This window comes from Pteropus vampyrus, unplaced genomic scaffold, assembly GCF_000151845.1.
Source record: "Pteropus vampyrus isolate Shadow unplaced genomic scaffold, Pvam_2.0 Scaffold110, whole genome shotgun sequence".
Classification (NCBI taxonomy): domain Eukaryota; kingdom Metazoa; phylum Chordata; class Mammalia; order Chiroptera; family Pteropodidae; genus Pteropus; species Pteropus vampyrus.
In genome coordinates, this window is record NW_011888891.1 from 3506468 (window position 1) to 3528532 (window position 22065).

The window sequence follows — 22065 nt, forward strand, 5'->3', positions numbered from 1 at the left end:
TCCTCCTGAATTCATCACTCTTAAATGTTTTCCCAGGATTCTAATCAGCTGCCCATTGCTCTCCTCACTTCCTCTACCCCGCCCTGGCCATTCTGTCCATTCAGCTTCTACTGCTTATTAGCTGATGACACCCAATTCTGTATCTCTAGCCCTGATATCTCTCCAGTTTCAGAAGTTTATGTGCCTATTGAGCCTCTCCCCTGAGATATCCTACATGGTCCTCACAATCACCACTCTCAAATCATCCTTCAACTCACTTTCTTTTCCAAACTCCCATTTCCATGTTGCCCACTTTAATGACATCCCAGCTACTCTTTAACCTAACCCAGAAATCTCAAAGTCAATCGTCAAATCATATTGCTATTATCTCCTTAACATTTCTTGAGACAATCTTCTCTTTTTTGTACTGCTCTCCAAATTCAGGACCTCGCCATTCTTTCCTGGACTTCTTCAACAGTGCCATATCTCGTCTCCCTGTGTCTTAGCTTGCCCCACGTCCTATGGTGGCCATCTAGCATACTGTTACCAAAGTAGTCAATCTAAACTGCAAGTCTCTGTCAAATCTTACAGTGGCTCCCATTCACATCATGTAAAAATGCATACTCCTTATCGAGACACGTTCTTCTGTGATTCGATTCCAGTTCACCTTTCCAGATTCATCTCTCATTCCTTATCGAGCTTCACATTCTAATAATATCCGATTTGTTTTGTTTCCTCTCATGCCAACCAGTTTCTACATTTCATCAATGCTTTTGTTCATCCAGTAGCTCTAATTTTAATGCCCTTCCTCCTGTGGCCTTCCTCATCCTCAAGACTCTCTAATCAGATACTTCTTCTTGAGGAACGGAAACAGGGTAATCCTTCCAGACACAGAGCTAAATACATTCTCCCTCTGAACTGGAGTAACAATTTATGTACAGCACAGGAGTTTTTGTTTTATGTTAAATTATGCTTATATGTGTTTTCCCTATAAAAAGGAAAATTCTCTGAGGGCAGGAACTATGTTTTATTCACATTTGTACCACAACTTTACTGTGCCCCGCATAACGTAAATGTCCAGTTCAATGACTACAGATTTGATCACTCTCACTCTTACAGCAACTCCAGGGAAAATGAGCAAGACCAGGTACTGGGACTTACATACTCTTTTCCGATTCAGAGTGCGAGCATTCTAAGAACAATGAATGAGGAGACAATGAGAGCTCTTATAATAGCCTCAGCAAGCTGTAACTGCCAGAAGGAGTTCTCTTTAAGAGACCACGTCGGTCCAGAGCAGAAGCGACACGCGCTCGGGTGAATATCTGGGCCCGTAGGCAACGGTGGTTACTGCAGTGGTTTCGGCAGAAGCCAAAAGCGGCCAAAGGAGTAGGAATTCCTTGGTCCAGAAGGCTCACCACTCAGTATCCTAATCCTCACCGCATCCCCTTCCCCGGCTGGAGGCTGCGTTAAGGACCTCCGGCTGCCAGGACACCTCACCTCGGCCTCCTTGGGCACCGCAGAGAACACTCAGCCTCCAGATACTCGCCATCTCGCTCCTGAAGGCTCAAGGTCATCCAGCAGCCCGGAAGCAGTCACAAGACAACTCCCACTCCACGACGACCAACGAAAACAAGGAAAAGAAAAAACGCTAGGTGAACCGGAAGTCGAGAGTCGGCGCGCGCGCGCCGCACATGCGCGCTCACGCCGGTCGCAGGTCCGGACCCTGACGCAGACAATGGCGGAGCTGGGGGAGGCGGATGAAGCAGAGTTGCAGCGGCTGGTGGCGGCCGAACAGCAAAAGGCTCAGTTCACTGCACAGGTACAGGGACAGGGACCAGGGTGAAGAGAAAGGAGGGTGAAGTACAGGTCCGGGCACCCGCAGAGCTCTGTACGCTGGCGGCGCAGTAAGGCCCCCAGATGGCCTTGCTACGCCCGGTTCCTCTCGCAGAAGAAACAAGTCCTGGCACTCTGGCCGCTGGTGACCGGTGGTGCTTATATGCCTTCTAAGCAAGCCCAGCGTGGGGAAAAGGGTGAAGAAGAAAAGGAAGGTTTGGGCGACACAAGGGCACAGGCGCCTAGTTTGGCGACAAGCATTCTGGGCTGGCATTGGGAAGATCTAGGTTTTAATCCTACCTCTCTGCCAGTTGACAGAACAGGAGCCCCTAGATTAGACACCCATGCACTGAGTTTTAGTTTCACAGTCGCCTGCTGCCCCACTAGATTGTGAGGATCAAATGCAATAATGTATTTGAAAACGATGGAGCAGTAGAACGTTACTGGAAAAGAGGGGGCCTCTGAAGTAATCAGTCTAGATTCGAGACTATTTGTTTAGAACAAGGGTGTTGGAGCCCTTTAGGCATAATTAGAACCCCAGCGTGGGCCCTTATTAGCTAGTTGCATGACCTTAGGTTAATTACTTAACCACGCCTCTTAAGCGGTGGTGAGGCTCCTTTTAGGATCGCGGGTTGACTGAATGCTTAGTACCCTCTCTTCCAAATAGTGAGCTCTAGGTAAATGGTTATCCCCACATTAGGCCGTTGAGAGAGAGAGGGTTCACGGAGAATAAGTAGCAAGAACCTTGGTTAGAAAGTGTTAAGGACTTGGACATTATGAAAGTGCACACGTCTTCTATGCCAGTGTGTACATTTTTCTGGAAAGTGGATCCATAAGTTTCATTGGATTCTCAAATGTGCCCATGACTCCAGAAAGGTTAAGAACTTAACTACTTTCTAAGGGATGGGTTTGGTTTGGGGAAATTAATTGGTACCATACTGTCCCAGTTTACTCTAATGCTAGTTTGGGAATGTAAAAGACGGTATTAAACTTGCCTGAAAATTTACAATCTGATTACGGACTTGACACAATTAGAAAATAGACAGTAGCCTTCTAGGAAGTAAGAATTTCAACTGTTTTGAAGAATGGATAAAATCTTTAGGGAGGGCATTACAGGAGTATTAAGTCCAGTATGCTGTGCTGGCCTCTTTCAAACTGTATGAGTTGGTGGTTAAATAAGGGAGTGCCCTGAGTGGCTAACAGAGAAATTGATATATTAAGCAAACACAAGGGTAACTTGTTGGCTAGTAGTTTTTAATTACTCAAGGATTGTTGCAATGTGGGGATGAGAATCTGGACCTCATTCCTGTTGGTGACAGGAAGTGAGAAAAGAGGAGAGCCCACGGTTTATTGATTGAAAGAATGGTTTAGTCAAGTGACAAGAAATGAGGAAAATAGGAAGAAAATAAGAAAATTGGCAGATAGGCCCATATGCAGACCCCAGTGGTTACTATTTTTCTTTCCTCTTAGGTGCATCACTTCATGGAGCTGTGTTGGGATAAATGTGTGGAGAAGCCAGGGAATCGCCTAGACTCTCGCACTGAAAATTGTCTCTCTAGTTGCGTGGACCGCTTCATTGACACTACTCTTGCTATCACCAGTCGGTTTGCCCAGATTGTACAGAAAGGTGGGCAGTAGACCATTCCCTGGGAGAATGACAGAAGCAGCAAAGGACTTGTTATTAAGCACATTTAAGGGTCAGTCGGGGGAAGTTGTCAGCCTACTGTCACGTCAACTTCAGGCTGTTACCAAGCCTGTTGGTGCTAAAAAGTAATAGATCAAATGTTCAAAAGTGAAATTTATTTATTTGGAATTCGGAAATTCCAAATAAATATCACAACAGTATTCAATAAATGTGAATTCTCCAACTTTTGTTTTAATCTCATTTTAGGATTTAGTAAGATCTCTGATTGGCAGGAACAGTAGAAATAAAGATGTTCCAAGGCCAATACTGCAAATGGGAGCTCTTAGGTTTTGAAGAGCCACCTTAAGCCATATTGAAGGGGGCTAAAAGATATATCAAAGCCTTAGCCTATGGCATAGAAGAGAATTTGGGGTTGAGAAAGGTGAACAGAAAACAGCTTTATTGCTTATACATGACCAAGAAAAGGTAAACATGGCAAAAAAACAAAACAGGCAAGATGTGTATTCATGAGGAGATAGGCCTGCTAATATGGGAGGGAGGAAAGGTCAAGATCCAAACAGAATCAACTTCCTAGGTTTGCCTTGTTCCACTGGCCCATCTTCCTGAGTCTGTGCTTAGAATCAGTACTTTTATAGCACAGAAACAATGCTAAAAAGATAAAACAAGAACACCTTCCAACAGACTTCACTTGCTCTGAGAACAAAACAATTGCTTTAGGTTAAGAGGTAGTAATTAGAGACTGTTCTTCCCCCCTTGCACCCTTACTAATCCCAAAGGTAAAAATATTTACCATGGAACATTGACAATTGAGTATCAAACTACTAATATTTAAAATAAATATCCCAAAAGGTAGCACCTGCTTATAATCGGGATAGGGAACCTCTGGCCAACCATATATTTTATAACTAAGCATTTTACTAGAAATCTGTTCTGTAAAGCGAACAAATTCAGTAGTTAGAAAAACAATGTTACCACCTCATGGAATGTTGTCATAGTTATATTCTATTGCTGGTGTCTTACATTGCCATGTTACCATGAAGTATCTGTATCACACATGGGGTTAAAAGTAAGGCCAGGGAGGCTAACTTACCTGCTCTGGACCTCATAACCAATTAGTGGCAGAACCAAGACCAAGAGTCTGAGTTTTCAAGTTTACTCAGCTCAGCCCATGAAGTGACAACCAGGAAACTGATATATCACTTGATCTGCCATAATGAAAAAATTAACTTGTGTTCTGCCAGCTTTCTTTCAGTATTATTTTGGTTTCTTAAGAATTAACATAGTAAAGATTACAGTATACAGCAAAGGAAAATAATATAGTCTCCGGTTGGTGGTTTAATCCAAAGGCAGACTGAGAAGAAATGGGTATGTCCCTGAGAAGCCTGTTTCACTTTGGAACTGATTCAACCTAGTGTCAGGGAAACTCTAAAGTTCATTAATAAATTTAGAAATGAAAAGGAAGATAACATTTAAATGGCAGGTGCTGCCATGAATCCTGTTCAGAGAACCATTAGGCAGCACGACTAATTCCTAATTCTTCCCCATTTGGTTGAGGACTTACCTAAAACAACTGAATAATTATGAACACAAGTCCATTTAGGCAATATACAGCAATGGAACTAGAAAACCATTTACAATCCAATTATGATATTTTAGTGGTATACTAAATACAGCCATAGTCCCTGTCCAGCAGAGAAATTTGACAGAAAACCCTAGTCTCTTCTAATAACAGCTGTCTATGGATGCTATGAAGGAAAAATGTTCTTATGCTCATTTCCTCATTAAATAAACTGGACCACACTGGTGAGGCCAAAATTTAGAAAGATCAAAGCACCAAGGCTGAAGACAAAAGTCAAGTGGTACCTGCTATATAAACCAACAAGTGTATAACACAATGTTCCCTTATACCATTCTACACAGCACTGATTCTAATCCACCTCTTGATCTCAGCCCTTGCATTCCTCAAATTCAGAATTCCAATCGGTGTACCCAGGTCATTACTGGATTCAACTTTCTGGGTCCTTTAATTTGCTGTATATGTACTCTATTGTTAAATGTAATTAATTGCAAAAAATAATCTCTTCAAGAAACCTTCATAACAAAATACCAGATTCCCTATTAAGAAGAGGATCAAGTTTAACAGGCCAAAGTAGAAGTCTGTCAGAACATATGTAGATGGCACAGGACAGCTCTGATCTCAGTTCTGCTGTGCTGAGCAAGTCACTTGCAAAGCTCCAAGGTGCAAGAGCTGTAAATATCCAGAGTCACATGGGAAAGTGAAGAATGTTTCTCATTTAGTCGTCCTCTGAACTCTCAGCAGACCTTTCATCTGTAGCCACTTTCCAATTTGTGCGTTTGTTTGTCCTCTCCTGTATTTCATTGTGAAGTACAGGGATATAGGCTTTTTTATCTTTCTTTTTCCTTTTCGTTTTTTTAGTGTCTCTTTCCTCACTTTCCTCAGAACTGCTGGATGCAGAATCATCTGATTGAGAAGTGTCACTTTCTGCATCTAAGATTAAAGTAGATTTTTTGAGAGACTTTTTCCTGGATTTTTTTTTGTGCTTATGTGGTTGTTTCCTGGTACTGGAAGCCCCAGTTTCTTCTGAGAATTCACTTGAGGAATATGCTGTTACATCTGTGGCTTCCCTTTTGCTTTTCTTCTGTTTTTTGTGAGACTTTTTTTTCTGCTTTTTTTTGTGGGATTTCTTTGACTTCTTGTGTTTGTGAGATTCGTGAGTAGATGATTTTACCTGGGGAGATGTTTTTTTTCCATTAGCAATCTCCTGCTGATCACTAATAAAAAAAGAGAAACTGCTTTACTATAGAAAATAAAAAGTATATTTACACTTTAGTATTTTGAATTCTAGGTAGGAAATTTGGGTTAAAACAGCTCTGATACAGGGTTATGAGACTTTATCACTCTGAGTTTTTGTTTCCTCATCTTTAAAGTGAAAAATTCTAATCCGCCATACTGAATTACCGTGTGAAATAATACACATCAATCAGAGAAAGACAAAATCCTAAGTGCTACATATATGTCAAACATTGATCAGGGAAAGGCAAAATACCAATCATATCCCATCTAAATCACCTATTATTTCTCAGTTACATTTAATGGCAAACATTAGATGCTTTACAAAAACTAGAAACTCAATTTACAGTTCAGACTTTGTACTAATCTTAGTTTCTAACTTTTTTTCCAGTAAGCTTATATGCCTTACCTGTCTGTTTCAAATTCTTCAGGGTATAACTCTTTATAACCACTGTGACCCCATCTGTAAGATGACATTTTAGTATACATATTGTTAAAGCAATCAATATGTTTTTGCCAATTAAAACAAATTAGACGAGGAGTCTGCATACACAGACATACAGACAAAAAGAGAGATGGTAGAGCCAACCCCACATTATAGCCTCAGTAACTTAGCTACATTTTTCTGTACTGCACACTATCGTTTCAGACAAAGCATTCCTGTGTCCATTTATAAAACTTGCCATTCTCTTCCTTAAGAAACATAAGCAACTCTGATCTTCTGTTCTTTAGCTGTGAAGTCCCTCTCCAAAACCACTTCATAACAATACTGTCTACACTGGTACTATTTTCTTTAAATAACTTTATTAAAATATAATTTGTATACCATAAAATTCGGCCTTTTAAAGTGTACAGTTCAGTGGCTTTTAGTACAAAGTTGTACAACCATCACCACGGTCTAATTTCAGAACATTTTCATCACCCCAAAAAGAAACTCCATCCATTAGCAGTCACTCTTCATTCCTCCCTCTCCTGGAGCCCATGGCAACCACTAATCTACTTTTTGTCTCTATAGATTTGCCTATTCTGGACATATCATATAAATAGAATAATGTAATAAGTAGCCTTTTGTATCTGGCTCTTTTCACATGCCATGTTTTCAATGTTCATCCGTGTTGTAGCATGTATCAGTACTTTATTCCTTTTACTGCCAAATAACAATCCATTACCATTCCATATACCACCTTTTGTTGACCCATTTATTAACTAATCAACATTTGGATTTCTACTTTTTCGCCATTATGAATAATTACGCTGTGAACATTTGTGTACAAGTTTTTGTAGCGATAATTTTAGTTAACAGCACACATTCTCAGGCTGAATGTTGTTAATGGCGATAAGAATCTAGTCACAAACCTGTCTGGCATGTTAGCTTCATAATCATATAACTTCTTGTTCCAGGATTTAGCCTTAAGAAAATCATCTTCTAGTGCTCCAGAAATTTCATTCTTTGGCCTCCAGTAGTCTCTCTGACTTTCTTCATCAAAACCATCACTACGCATCCGGCTATATGAGAAAACAGAAGAACTTTTACATTTGGAAGCAATCTGAGAGGTTACTTTATGGAACATCATGCACAAAACTCATTGAACAGCTAAGGGGAGAACAAAACAACCTGATACTTACTTAATATTTTAAAAAGTCATGTAAAAAGACATGATCTGTTCCTCTCTATAAATCTGTACAGTTGTTTAGTAAATATCTGACCATAACTACCCATCCTATTGCAGAATATAAATGAAATGACTTCTGGACTGTGGCACACTATAGCTCTCTAATTCTCAACTAGGAGGCCATGCAAAGTAGGAAGCAGAGTATAATCACAGCTGAAGACATTTCGAACTACCCTAGAGATTCTGAAATACACTCCCTTTCTGAGAAACCAGCAACTTGCTGTAATGATGTTTTAGTAACAATGAGAACGAGGCCTGACCCATGAGTATATGTTGGGGTAGAAAACCAGTTGAGAACCACTGATTCAATCCGTGCTTAAAATATCCACTAACCAGTCATTAAGCCAGCTAATCAGTTATAAAAAATGTTTAAGGGCTTCTACGTACAGTCACTCTTCTAGCTACAGGGAAAATCATGCAAATGAGACCATCAGAATCCCTGCCCCTAAAGATTTATTTTTTATAAAATAAATTTATTAAAAGACTTATTAAATCTTTGTTTTAAAGATTTATTCACCATGACAGGCATTAATAGTCTACTCTCAACAATATTTTGTTCCTGGAAGTGCCACTCGGAATTGAACAACCAATACAAAACAAATCATCACCTGCACTAGTATTCTCGAAGGACCATTTTCAAAGAGAAAACAGACTGAAAAGATATTTATTTTTATGTTGAGACTTTGCTTTCTTTACCATGGATACCCTGCATATCTTCTTGTCTGAAGCCATTTACACACAGCCATCACACTCCAAACTCCACATACTCTGGAGACATACTCATTCTCCTTAAATATCTCATTATTAACTATTTCGCTGGGTGGCTTTAGAAATCAGCACTAGTATTTCAGCAATTTTTCATGCACATTGCTGTACACTAACAGGCATATGAGGCCCAACAGATGTTCCTAACATTCAGACATTCCTATACCATCACAGGTAACACAACTAAGCCTGCATAATCCTTCCTACTTACACTCAAATTATTAAGAAGGTAACATGAAAGACTGTGATTTGGCGAATATAGTGAGTAGGTGGGGTAAAGAAAAGGCTAAGAGAATGAAAGATTAATAGGAGAAGTAAATGATCAGCTAAGTGACCATAAGATACAAGTAGAAAATCTGAGGTTAAAAGCCATCAGGTAAGGTAAGAATCCTTAATGTTTACAACTGTTCAAGGCAAAATTTTTAAATTCTCCATTGCAAATAAGTACAGAGTAGAACCATATGCATCATAGCCATTACCTTTATGCTTGGGTCTAGCTTTATGAAGGATGGAAAGCTTAAGGACTCACAGAACTGCATTCATCTATCTTTAGCATACCAAAATGTTTTTAAACACAAGCTGATGATTCTGAATAAGGGAAGAGTTATTTTGGTTCTCAGAGCGGCAAATTCACCTTGAACTGCTGGGTAACATTTTCCTTTTGGTCCCCCGGTAAGCATCTTCCATCTGTTTCTCCAGTTCTCTTATTTTCCACATATCTGATTCCTCTTGAATCTAGATTTTTTTTTTTTAAAGGAAAGAAAGAAGTTACTAAAAATCACACTTTACATCACAGAAAAGTAACTGAAAATACAGTCTGCACTAATCATTGGATTTTAAACTGGGTTTAAATCAGAAACTAATTCTGATTTCTCTAATGTAGTTAAACAATCTGACCCAGTAAATCTCAAATATGTAGAATTCTGCAGCAACAGAACTTTTTAACCACTGCACAGACACACTTATAACTTTATAAATTTTGCAAGCATGCTGCAATTAACAAATGATAATCCCTTATGTTTCTAAAATGCTTTATGATTTTAATTGTATCATCTCAACTAAACCTTAAGCAATCTTATGAGGAAAGCAAAGCAGATACCATTATTATATTTAACCGAGAAGAAACAAAAATTCAGAGATTTTACCAAAGTCAAAAAGCTAGTAAAGACAGGTCTTTAAACTTTCTAGGCTAGTCTATTTTCACATTATAATTTTTGTTAAAAACAAAGCAAAATAAAATGGCATGAGACTTGCTAGAGAATTTCCTGAAAAGCAGATTACAACTAACCAAAAACAGAAATGTTTATTTCTAAGTCCTCCTGTAATATTTTGTTAAATTTGTGCTAGATTTATCTTTTTCAGGCACCACTTTCTATGAGGGGTGGTTTAACGCAACTGCAGTGGCTGCTTAGGTAACAGGTACACCCTCACTCACAATCAAAATATCAGGTGATATGACAGTAATAACATTTATGATCAAACTAGAATTGCACAGTTCACCAAAGAAAACCAAACAAGGGTCCTTGGTCCTCTTTTCATTATATGTGCTCTCCTAGGTGACCTCCTCTATTCTCATGCCCTCTATCATTTCCTATATATCAATAATCCCCAGACCTTTATGTCTAGCCTCAACTTTTCTTTCCTCCAAGTCTGAATTTCCAACTGTTTAGACATCCTATAAGCACCTCACTATCTGCATGTTCAAAATCAAACTAATTACCTTTCCCATCATACTTGTCCCTTTCTTTTGTTCCCTATCTCAATTTATGCCCTCACCATCATTCACCTAGCCACACAAGGTAATTATACTTGATTTTATAATTATCACTATCATTCAGTCACCAATTTCTTTGGATTCTACTTCCTAAATTCCTCATCTTCATCCCTGTCACTGCTTTCACGTGAACCCCTCACCATCTCTCACCTGGAATGCTGCAATTCCCTAACTGGTCTCTCTACTGTTTCACCCCATCTGATCTATCCCCTACTCAGCTAAAAAATCATCTTTCTAAAATACAAATAGAATCAAGACATAGCCAGCTTAAAAATATTTAATGGTTTCTTTATTGCCTATAGGAAAAAGTCTAATTTCTAAACATCACAATCCACTTAGGCCTCATCTTCTGTCACTAACTCCCACATTCTCTACTTTCTGGATGCACACAATTTCATGCCATGCCACAAGTGCTTCATGTGCTTTCCTGTTGCCATGTTAATAACTGATGTTCTCTCTCTGTATGGAATGATTTTCCACTTGATAAACTTGAACCTGTTCATCAAGAACTAGTTCAAATATCAGCACTTCCGATACCATCCATTCTGTGAAGCTCTTCCTAATTCCCCAGATTTCATTATTCTTTCCTCAGTGCTCTAAAACATTTTTTGTGTCTCTATTACAGTACTTATCAAACTGTATTGTAATTATCTATTTTATTCATCTTTGTATCTCCCAACTGCACCAAAATAATGCTTGGCACACTGTACGCCCTTGTTAAGTGTTGAGGAATAACTAGGTTGTACCTCTCACCTTATTGTGAGCATCTGTGTGCCGGATGACATTCCTCAGGAGGACTTTCCCCAAAGGAACCCGGGACATTCTTCAATCTAAAATGAATCAATAAACAACACTTAATAATAATATCCTTTATTACCTTATCTTTTATTATACTGTTATAAAGAAGCATAAGGTAAAGGAAAGATCACTGAACTAGAAATTAGAGTCCTGAGGGATAGTTTTTTCTTCATTAAAAGGGGAAAATGCCTGACCACACTAATGTGAGGATGAAAGGAGCTAACGTACACTGGAGTTCTCTGAAATGACACCATTTTATTCAATCTTCAAAATAATTCTATATTTTATGAGGTAAGTATCTTCACACCTAATTAGTAGATGAAACTCCCTTAAAGCCATAACTTGCCCCAGGCAACACAGTCCAAGGCAAACAAGGAATGATTAGAAATCAACACTCGAATCCCAAAATTAGTTTGTGGTGAAGCAAATACCTCGATTTGAGAGTTTCAGGAACCACAAATGTCAACAGTAACAAAAACTGACGCCTAAAAACATCGAATGCAGAGATGCCCTCAATTTCTCCATTCTGACGAATTTTATTTTCTATTTTGTACAGAAGCCTCCAAAAAATAGATGGCAGGGCTATTCACGTGTAGCTAGCAGGGGCTACCACCCCACCGCTCAGCTCACTCACCCCTCAATCCTGAGGAAATCAGGCATCTTGTTAGTGTGAGACGAAGAGCCACTCCATTACAAGATCTCCTCCGACCCAGGAAGACAAGGAGTCAGGGCTCAAAGGCAGCTCTGCAGCTTCGCCCGACTCCTTCGCGAAAATGCAGTCTTCCCACTGGTTATTCTGCCCTCACCCGTGTCCCAGGCCACGGGTGCCTTTCCCTCAGAACAGACCAACAGGGAGATATCTTTCCAGACAGGACGGGGGCTGCGCCGGCGCGGAATCCGGACGCCCGGGTTGGCTGAGGCATTTCCCGCTCACGCTCCTCTGGGATGGACCTGGGGGGTTGGGTTTCGCTTCAAGTGGGTACGCTTTGGACCGGTACGACCCTCGACTCGGCCCCCAAAAGAATCTTAAAGTGCCTGAAGGGGGGATTAAGGCTTTCAAAAGGAAGACCGGGAAAACACCCCCATCTTTGTCACCGGGATCCCTGCCCCCCAGCGGCCAAGGAGCTCCCGGTAATCTTCCCTCCAAACGCCCTCCCCACACAAATACACACAAACACACCCATACCGTGCGCCGCAGCCTCGCGTGGTGGGGGAGGGGGGAGGAAGCGGTCTGGGAGAAAAGCGAGCAAGCTTCCCTTTCAGGCCGGAAGTCGTGCTCCTGAGAAATTCTTCCCACCAAGAAGAGCTCCAGAGACTCCCACAGGGAGGGTTTCCAGGACACTCAGGAGGTTGACAGGTGCAGAAGGGAGGCGGGCGCCTTCCTGGAAAAGAAGTGGGTCGGGCTGAGCTGCAAAGCGAGGCCAGCACCAGAAGGGGGAGATTCCGGAACTGGACATAGAAAGACTTTTCTGCCGGGAACTTCCCGGACCCAATTAGATGCTGTACCCACTCTGGTTACCCTGGCAATAGGCGTCGCGGTTTGTCAAGGAACCGAGAGAAGAGGTGAGTTCGCGGATCTCTGAAATGATTGTCCATTAGTTGTTTCCTCTATAGTCTAACCTTAATATAGTATTCTAAGAACCCAGACCTCCTCTTTTCCTCATTCTGTGGATGCCGTGGGACACTTTTCAGTAAGGTGGTGGTGGGGAGTAAGAGGAAGGTTATCTCAAGATGTGGAGAGGATATTATTACTACTCTCAGATAGTGTTTACCAAGTATTCCAGCCTCTCTTCTCTGCATTAGCTTACTTAATCCTCACAATAACCCTATGAAATAAGTATTATCGTCTTCATTTTGAGAATAGATGGAGGCACATATATAAATTAAATATATGCTCAAGGTCACACAGTTTGTAAGTGATAGAGCTAAGATTGGAATCTAGGCATTCTGGCTCCAGAGTTCATGCTTTTAACTACTAAGTTATGCTGAGGATTGAGGAAGTCTCATGTGGCGCTACACACACCTCTGGCAATTTCCAGACTGGATAGGCACCAGTCAGCCAAAACTCAAGTGTTGGGAAAAGAAAATCACCGGGAATGAGCACTCTGTCCCTTCAGGACTTGTGAGGGTCTAGGAAGAAGTAAGGCCTTATTACCTGAGAGGACAACTTGAGAATTTAGGAAGGGGTACTAGATAATTCGAGAATAAGGAAGAGATAAAGTGGTGGTGATCCATAATCTAAAAGATTATGATCTTTTAGACACAGGTGTTAAAGATAGCTGCTAACTTCACCAAAACAATTTCTGACCTGTTCCTCCTCCCCCAAAAGAAAAAATGAGTCAGTAGTTACACAGATCTTTTTCCCTCAAGTCATTTCTTTCAACAGACTTAAGAGGCCTGTTCACCTCAACCATGGAATCATCCTCAAAGGGTCTGCTCACGCAAGTTACTCAGTTCTGGAACCTCCTAGATGATCTGGCTGAAAGTAACCCTGAGAGCTATGAGAAGTTCATTGCACAGCAGCTGAAAGAAGGGAAACAGCTTTGTGCTGCCCCAGAACCACAGCTCTGTCTGCAAACCAGAATTCTAGTATGTAGGGTTGGTCCCCAGGGATGGGGAGGTCCTGAATGAAATGATCTTAGAATAACCGGAGAATATTTTACCCTCAGCTATTGCTACTTGAACAAAAGAAAACTTGAGGGTAACTGCCATTCTATAAATGAAAAATGAAATGTAGTGTGGAAGATCATGTTGAAGGAGTAAAAGTGGGAAATTTATATATATTTTGGAGATCTCAAAATGAGCCATTTTTACCTGCTAGAATGAAAATAAAAAGTAATGATTTAATAGAAAATCATAGACTTGGAGATTTTTCAAATAAAGATAACTTATTTGGTTGGGGAGATAAGGAAGTGAAAGAAGGTCAAACAAAGTCACATGGAACAGCTGCTTAGATCAATTCCCCCTTCCTCCTCCCAGTTCCTCTGGGAGCAGCAACTGGATTCTTGATGAAAAGCCAGCAGCTCTGGGGAAATCAGGTAACAGTTTATTTTCTCAAAGACAGTTTTAATACATGCAATGACTTCTTGGAGCCTAAAATCCTCACTCTTCAAATTCTGTAATGTATTACCTTTAGGATATTATTTTAAAATAAAATGCTAGATTTTGAGATATGCAAAATTATTTTATTTCTAGAAACCAAAAGAAAAAATACTTTTTATCAACCTATGTCAGTGGAAAAGGATTCCAGCTCCCCAATCAACCACTCATCCAGTACCTCTAAGTGTTGGCAGACCAGAAGATATGTCTGAGACATCAGGTACATAGAATTATGGGAGAGAAAGCACATTTAAAATTTGTATTGGGAATAGAATTGACCAGATTTTACTTGGTAAAAATATTTTATCTGGTTATAATGTAGTTAATGACTAATAAATGTACCTTTATGCAAATTGAGTTTGTCTTGTAACATTAGATGTTTTTAAACCATATAAAATGCCAAGAAATATCCTAATTGAAATGTTGTGTACATAGTGTCATTGTGAGTGCCTTTGAAAAAGATAGGAATAGAATTTATAGCTTCTAGCTTTGTCAAGATTATGGCTTAATATATTACCTGACAGTACTAATAATGAAACTAATTGTCTTCATTTCACACCCTCAATTACAAACATAGATGTTTACACAGTCATCGATGTTGCCTACAATCCTGATATTCTCCAGGCAGCAGAAAAGGACCAAGTGAAAAAAAATCAGTTAATACGGATGGCCATGAAATGCATTGAGGAACAATTCCAGTTTACTCTCTCACACTTTTACCATATTACCAATTTTAAAATAAAGGGAAGCATTCAAAGGATGAAACAAAATCTAATGGGAATCCAAACTGACCCCACATATTTAAGAGAGAAAATGAGAAAGGGTAAGTTAATGAATGTAAATGGAAAATTAAACTGATTTAAATTTTTGCATTGTGTACATTTTGCAAACTAGAAATCTCAGTTTTAAAAGATGAGAAACTTAAGATAGAAAAAGAGAGTAATTAGAACTATTAGTATATCCTTAAAGATTTTTAAGGATATACTAATAAACTTTTAAGCCAAAGTCTTTGGTTTAAAATTCTTTTAAGATTCCCAAACTCATTTAGCTGCAGCTTTATCTTCCATCTTAACTAACACTACATATATTACAGCCTGATAGTATTTTATGTTGTTTAATTTTGTGATTTCATCTCCCCCCTTTTTTCATAAAGAACTAACCCTTGAACAGATAAGAAACAGTACTGTGAGCAATCCAGATCACTTCCCTCATCTTTTACTGCCAAAAGACCACGTTTCAGGCCAAACAAGTTGCCTGATAGAAGAGATTTCCAGTAAAGAGATCCAGGTGGAGATGAAGAGACCAGCCTATGAATTAAAAATTGTGACAGACCAGAAAGAGAAACCACTGAAAATTGAATTAAAAGTTGAATTACCTGGTATTAATTCAGTATCTCTTTGTGACCTTAGTGTTTCTGAGGTAGGTTGAATAGATAATACTGTAAATTTTTATCAGTCAACATTCAGTATATTATGCTGTGGTAACAAACTCCACAATCTCAGTGGCTTACATAATTTGCTTAGGTTACATGTCAGCTAGGCCTGCTGTGCTCCACAAATCTCACACATTTCAAGATACAGGTGAAGAAGCAGTTCTCATCTGACATATGCCATTCTCCTGGCAGATAGAAAATAGAAGTGGCCAAATTATACAATGAATCTTAAAATTTCCTCTCAGACATGGCATATGTCACTTTGATTCACTTTCTATTGGCCAAAGTCACGAGGCCAAGTCCTACATCAAAGGCAGGGAAGAATATTCTTCTCAAAGGTAGTCAGAGTAAGTTACATGGCAGAAGATTAAATAATTGGCAACAATCCTACAGTCTACCACAGTCCACCCTCTTGGTCACAAATATTTGCATCTTTCCTCAAGGAAGACACCTCCAATCCTAGCATAGACTCCAAATTACAGGATTTTGTCATCATAGTCTGTTCTGCTTCTCTTGAACCAGACCTATGAACAGCAAACCCAAGTTGTCTACTCCTGTGACCCCATGCACTGTACAATGTGGAATGGGGAGAAGATAACCATAATTAACATTGTTAATTCAGAAACTGGAAAAATATGCAGCACATAGCAGTTACTGGTACACAGCAATTCCGACATCCTGGTAAGCAGGTATTTCCAGGGTCCCTTTCCTGGAAACAGAGGATATTCTCACTTAGGGACATGAATAGGTTCCTTGATCACCTATACCTCTTAGTTCCATTGTTTTCCATTACCTTCAGTTCCATTCTTTGGGAGTTTTTCTTCGTTCTCCACCTTGTCCACATCTGAAGAGAGCATTGGATAATATGCCATCCCTAGGTGCTGAGCGGTTTATTCACCCTGTTTCATGCCCATGAAATGTTTATTCAGCCTGTTTCATGCCCATGAAATGCATTGATCTAAGCAGCTGTTCCATGTGACTTTGTTTGACCTTCTTTCACTTCCTTATCTCCCCATGGAATGCTGGGGTCAACATTATGTTGGGGTCCAAAGGTTATTTTAACTTAGTTTCAGTCTAGGCTAGCAACATTTTATTTAATTCTGATCAGTGCTATACCCCACGATTATTTTTTAGACATGTTGGTTTTTCAATCGCTTTTTTTTTTTTTTTTAAATTAATAGCTGTCATTTGGGCCAAATGTAAGGATTTAATGAGATCCACCTTAACCCAGTTAGGATTTTAACAAAGAGTATAAGACTTGTGATTTAGTCTTTGCCTCTCGGGTCTCTGAATCAGCCTTCGTTGATTAAAAAGAATTTCTCAATTTTATCCTTTACTGTTTGAAAATAAAAATTAGTTGCATTCTTGTCAAGTCTTAGTACTTCTGAGCTCTGTATATTTCAAACCCCACTTGCAAACTAGTAAATTATTTTCTAAGCTCATCAATTTTTGTAGTACTTTGTTAAATGTAGCCAATAGAACCAATGCATGCTACAAACACTTTTTCCCCACTTTTTTACCTAAAGCCACAACTTAACTAGGCACATAATTTGTCTTCCAAATTATTGTGATAGTTTTACTAAGGGCTTTATCACTATAAAACATTGATCACCATCTTTCCCATCTCCAATAATTTTCCTTGTTGCAAACTAATATAATATTGAATGTTAACTGTAATTGAAAAAAAAAAACCTGAAGGGGAAAAACAGTTTCCTTGCTATTTGCTAGTCCTCCCCAAAGTCAATACACATAATTTAGAATAATAACACCCACCTTCTGGTACTGCTGTCAGTTAACTTTTGATGTATTGAGCAGCAATAACAATCTCAGAAACTCAGGGATTTACAACATCAAATTATTTGTTCATTGCAAGCCACATGGCAATAAGTGGAAGCCTCTTCCTATGGGAAAGGAGTAACTGGAAACAATAATCCAGTAACACTAATTTTAACCAGAAAATATTTTTCTACTTTCATGTTTTAAAGTCTCTCTTGGTTTATTATTCTTAGGATGATTTATTGATTGAGGTATCTGAGAAGTACAGATTACATCTGAATCTTCCAAAACCTGTGAATACTGAAATGACTACAGCAAAATTTATCAAAGAGAAAGCTACATTAATCGTCACAATGCCATTGGTGTAAGTCAAGAGCATCACAGGGTCTTCAGTGCTAAAGTTATGTGAATTACAGGGCCTTCATTATGGGTAAAGAAGAGATAGTGGTTTATCTTAAACACTAGTTTCATATTTTCTAAGAGTTCCTTTTGATGGAATGAGATTTTCTCATCAGCTGTTAACCTTTTTTTTAAAACTCACTTCTCAAATAAACTTGGCATCAAGCAAAAACTACTAAAAACAGTATAGCCATGATATACTTGTTTTGAAGGTATGTGTAATGGTCTTAAGTAACTTAAATACCATTTGGGAAAATTCTATTTGTTTCCAAGTAACATGAGAATTCTGTTTATTGGTTAAAAATTTTTGCATCAGGAATAATTCCCAGACTGTGCAAGAAGATTTTTATTATCACAATGGGCCACAGCAGTTAAGTTTCCTCCAGCAATAAAGATACAAGGCCAATGTAACAATACGCAAACCTTTTATGAACCTCTGTACTTCTGTAAAACAGCTCCTGCAGGAGTCCAAGCTACCCAGGCATTAGATGCAAATACATCCAACTAAGAAAAAGGAGTTGTCTTTCTCCTAAGAAAATAATTTTTAAAAATACAAAGTGATGTACTTTTCAACTCCTATTCCTCTAAGTTGTCAAATAGTTGTTCAATACAAAGGTATCAAATTTCCAATTAAGCAAGCAATGTAATTAAGCAATGTTCACATCGATCTTTAAACATCCCTTATTTTTTCTAGATACAAAACAACTTCCATGTAATTAGTTTCTAATTCAACACAAGATCTTTAAATAAAATCCTTATTAATTTAAAAATTTTTTAACTTTAGAAACTAATGTTGTATTTGTAATAGAAATAATTGATAGGTGACTTTTAAAAACATAATTTTCTTAAACCTGGCCTAGATTTGAATCCTTCTAGCAATAGGATAATTTATCATTTGAAAATTTTCAACTGTTTGATGTCCTAAAATTACCAAAGCTATTCTCCTCATACCTCAAAAAACTTGGAATGCTTTTACCCTATCTTTTCTACAAAATCACTGTCAAAACACATTCCTAGAAACTCCCATAACTAGCTAGCCACATAGAACTGGTAGAATCTTGGTGCTTTGGGTGTTATGTCAGCAGCTATGTATTTGTGTACTCAATAAAATGCATACCAAGATCTAGCATACTTAATGTTCAAATATTAAATATATATCCTAGTCATTTTCCAAAATATTTTCACTTATATAATTTCAGTGGATTTTATATTTATAAAAACATCTTTACCTCCCCCTCCCTAAAGCAAAACTTCGCCCAAGAAGAGCATTAACTAATAATGAACTGCAGAGTAGTTTAAGTTTGAATCTTGTCAATATCTTTTATCCTCAAAACTGGAAATTAGTTAAGATGGACATTAATTATTCTTGACTTAGAGACTAGATTTTTCTATAAACTTGGTTTTAGATCAATTATCAGTATTTTTTGTGTGTGTGCATTAGTAGGTAATAAGTAGTCCTTGTAACACATTCCTATCATCACTTGCTTTCATCAGCTCCTCTTGTTAACCATGCCTTGGGATACCATAACTACATTTACAAACCTCAGGACTGGAATAAAATACCAAAGAGCCAGACCACAGTTTCATCTTGCTATATGCCACATCCCAACATGAAGTGCTTCAATAGCTCCTTGAGCTTAAAGTATTAGATTATATTTTACCAATTCTATAAACTCAAAATATATACTAAGAGTTTACACATACATAGCTATCCTTGGTCTTAATCATTTAATGTGAAAATTACCACAGATCAAAAATCAGACCGGACGCATTCAAAACATATAGTTTCATTTTTAAACAATCTAATTTGAACCAAAACCACTACTGTTAACTTTTATTCTTTCAGTTCTGGTAAGAGAAATAGACTGAATTCAGATTTAGATTATGGTCAGATTAATTTTTAACTCAGAACAATTTTTATTAGAAGGCAACTTTTTATTTTTCTTTCAAGGGAACAAAAGAGCCATAAGCATTAATTAGCAAAGGATTAATTATCTTTGAAATTTCATGTATTTGAACCAGATGTGGCTCATACTGATGATGGTCCCCTGTCATAAACTTGTTCGTTCTGCATAATCTTCAAGTTATAATTATTAATTACTGTACTGACTCGTTTTCATAACAATACAGCAAGGGAAATACCTGTGGAATATATGGAGTGTCACTTGTGTGCCACATAAATAATGAACATTTAAAAATAAATTCAACAAAGATCTAAAATCAGGGCATAGCTCCACATATATATATACAAGGAAGCACTAGTCAGATTTATTTTAAATAGCCATAAATGATTCCAAATATTTATTAAAACATCAATTCAATAGAAAGTCTGGAATTGTGATAATGTTCCCAATTCATTTTTATTACCTTGAATATCAGCTCCTTCTCCCCAGAAGAAAGGCAAATCATAACAAAATGGAAAAAAATATTTAGGCTGATAAGGGAGTGAGCAACCTAAATAATTTTTTTCTCTAGTAGGATTTTAGGACCTTCTTATTTTACATGAGACAACCGTGGCGTAGAAAAATACAGAACGCCTTTTTTGTACACATTTAACATGTTTTATACTTTATCCAAGTAGAAGTGGCCACTTTTGGTCATCTTTTGGTACTCTAAACTGTTCACCATGTATGTCTTCCCCTCTTCTTTTCAGACAGGACTTGGTGATATATAGACTTTGGCACATATCTTATCAGAATCCATACTTTACATATGTACACTTATTCCATAGTTACTTGGCATAGTTTTCCAAAGTGATCTGAGTAGTAAATACTGGTAATTAAGTTCATTTGCAAGTAACCGCCAGTTAATACTGGAGGAAAAATTCTACTTTCATAGCTTTTCTGTTAAATTCTATAAGCATATTCTTTTATTTAAAGGTAATTATAGAATTCTGCTCTCACAATTATATATTTGAGTTGTTTAAATAAATACCCACACAAATTCTCATTTAAACCAAGTAACTGGTTTATAGTTATATCTCATCTCAAGAGGGGATAACAACCATTTTGGAGTTCATAGAAAAATAAACAACAGTTGATTGAAAATGTCTAAGAAAATGCTGACTTTTAAATTTTAAAATTTCACTTCTTTTCCTTGAAGTTCTCTACCCTTCTGATCCATTATAAAGCAAGATCGTGTAACAGATAAATGTACAGGGTTAAATTCCAAAATCAATCTTCAATTAAAACCCTTTCTCTAAGAGAATTAATTTTCCTGACTTCTCTTTCCCTCAAATCTAAGCAAAACATTTCAGGCAATTAAATTTCAGAACCTCAAGGTTTCATCCAGGTTACTTTTATGTACCTAACTAACTCAACGGGGAACCATAATTCTACCCGAAAGTACTTATCACCACAGGGCTAGGCCACATGTCCCCTGACTAGGAGGAGTACATAGCTTAAAATCTGGTGTTTAATTAAATGTGCACAATATTTGGGTATAACTGGAATTTTAAAAATTCAGTAATAACCATTACAAATAACTTACATGGACAGACCCAAAAATAACTGGTTAGCTTTGAAATAAAAAGAACCACCTGTTTAATAACATATTTATATCTTGGTAAGAATCAACCACTGTGACCTGGGAGAGTCCAGAAATTCTTGGGTTTACTATAACAACATGCTGATAGGTTTTTCAAGGTACTTTCTAAACTCAGCAAGCCACTGGGCTCCAACTGCTCCATCCACAACCCGATGATCACAGCTGAGTGTGACAGACATCATGCTAGCCACATCAAATCTAGAAAAAGATAAAAACTGTATTAGGTATTCTGAAAGCAATCACTGGATTTTAGCCAGTAACCAGCCCAAATGCCAACTTCTACCCTATAATCCCAACCAGGTTAACATTATTTTCCACCTACTTCTCATGTCCTGTATATTTCTAGCCCAAAATAACAGCTTGAAGAAAGAGACCAAACAGCCATCTGAAGCATGGATCAGCAAACTATAGCCCACAGGCCAAATCCCACCAAATGCAGGTTTTGGGAATTCATGTAGATAGTGCCTATGGCTGCCTTCACATTACAATGGCAGAGTACTTGCAACAGATAACCCAGAAAGCCTAAAATATTTA

The 22065-nt window shown here is 38.1% G+C and overlaps 5 protein-coding genes across 9 annotated transcripts in view; 2 read left to right on the top strand and 3 right to left on the bottom strand.

The window, feature by feature from the left end:
• The window catches only part of SDHD (succinate dehydrogenase complex subunit D), a 10350-nt gene extending 8732 nt beyond the window's left edge, over window positions 1–1618 (bottom strand). For both annotated transcript variants that reach the window (XM_023533746.1, XM_011365394.2), the window contains exon 1: window positions 1477–1618. In XM_023533746.1, the coding sequence (XP_023389514.1) occupies window positions 1477–1528 (52 nt within the window). In that variant the 5' untranslated portion in view covers window positions 1529–1618. The remainder of the gene's footprint in view (window positions 1–1476) is intronic.
• Window positions 1619–1644: 26 nt separating this feature from the next.
• On the top strand, window positions 1645–3680 carry TIMM8B (translocase of inner mitochondrial membrane 8 homolog B). Its single transcript, XM_011365395.2, has 2 exons — window positions 1645–1798; window positions 3283–3680. The coding sequence occupies exons 1-2, from the start codon at window positions 1715–1717 to the stop codon at window positions 3448–3450; spliced, it is 252 nt and encodes an 83-aa protein (XP_011363697.1). The 5' UTR covers window positions 1645–1714; the 3' UTR covers window positions 3451–3680.
• Window positions 3681–3869: 189 nt separating this feature from the next.
• Window positions 3870–12597, bottom strand: NKAPD1 (NKAP domain containing 1). Of its 2 annotated transcripts, none has more exons than XM_011365399.2 (6): window positions 12466–12597; window positions 11235–11311; window positions 9342–9442; window positions 7626–7775; window positions 6679–6732; window positions 3870–6250 (listed from the first exon to the last, which is right to left on the bottom strand). In XM_011365399.2, the coding sequence occupies exons 2-6, from the start codon at window positions 11301–11303 to the stop codon at window positions 5752–5754; spliced, it is 873 nt and encodes a 290-aa protein (XP_011363701.1). In that variant the 5' UTR covers window positions 11304–11311; window positions 12466–12597; the 3' UTR covers window positions 3870–5751. The 2 variants fall into 2 exon arrangements, with proteins under 2 accessions (XP_011363701.1, XP_011363700.1); XM_011365398.2 differs by lacking the exon at window positions 12466–12597 and adding an exon at window positions 11914–12228.
• A 42-nt stretch (window positions 12598–12639) lies between these two features.
• Window positions 12640–18167, top strand: PIH1D2 (PIH1 domain containing 2). Of its 3 annotated transcripts, none has more exons than XM_011365396.2 (6): window positions 12640–12842; window positions 13666–13868; window positions 14475–14598; window positions 14956–15201; window positions 15532–15797; window positions 17820–18167. In XM_011365396.2, exons 2-6 carry the CDS (start codon window positions 13692–13694, stop codon window positions 17952–17954), a joined length of 948 nt encoding a protein of 315 aa, XP_011363698.1. In that variant the 5' UTR covers window positions 12640–12842; window positions 13666–13691; the 3' UTR covers window positions 17955–18167. The 3 variants fall into 3 exon arrangements, with proteins under 3 accessions (XP_011363698.1, XP_023389512.1, XP_023389513.1); XM_023533744.1 differs by having other exon boundaries at window positions 12674–12842; window positions 13650–13868; XM_023533745.1 differs by lacking the exon at window positions 12640–12842 and adding an exon at window positions 14259–14317 and having other exon boundaries at window positions 13717–13868.
• A 1711-nt stretch (window positions 18168–19878) lies between these two features.
• DLAT (dihydrolipoamide S-acetyltransferase) overlaps window positions 19879–22065 on the bottom strand; it is a 28812-nt gene continuing 26625 nt past the window's right edge. The window contains exon 14 of the mRNA XM_011365400.2: window positions 19879–21729. Coding sequence (XP_011363702.1) covers window positions 21600–21729 — 130 coding nt within the window. The 3' untranslated portion in view covers window positions 19879–21599. The remainder of the gene's footprint in view (window positions 21730–22065) is intronic.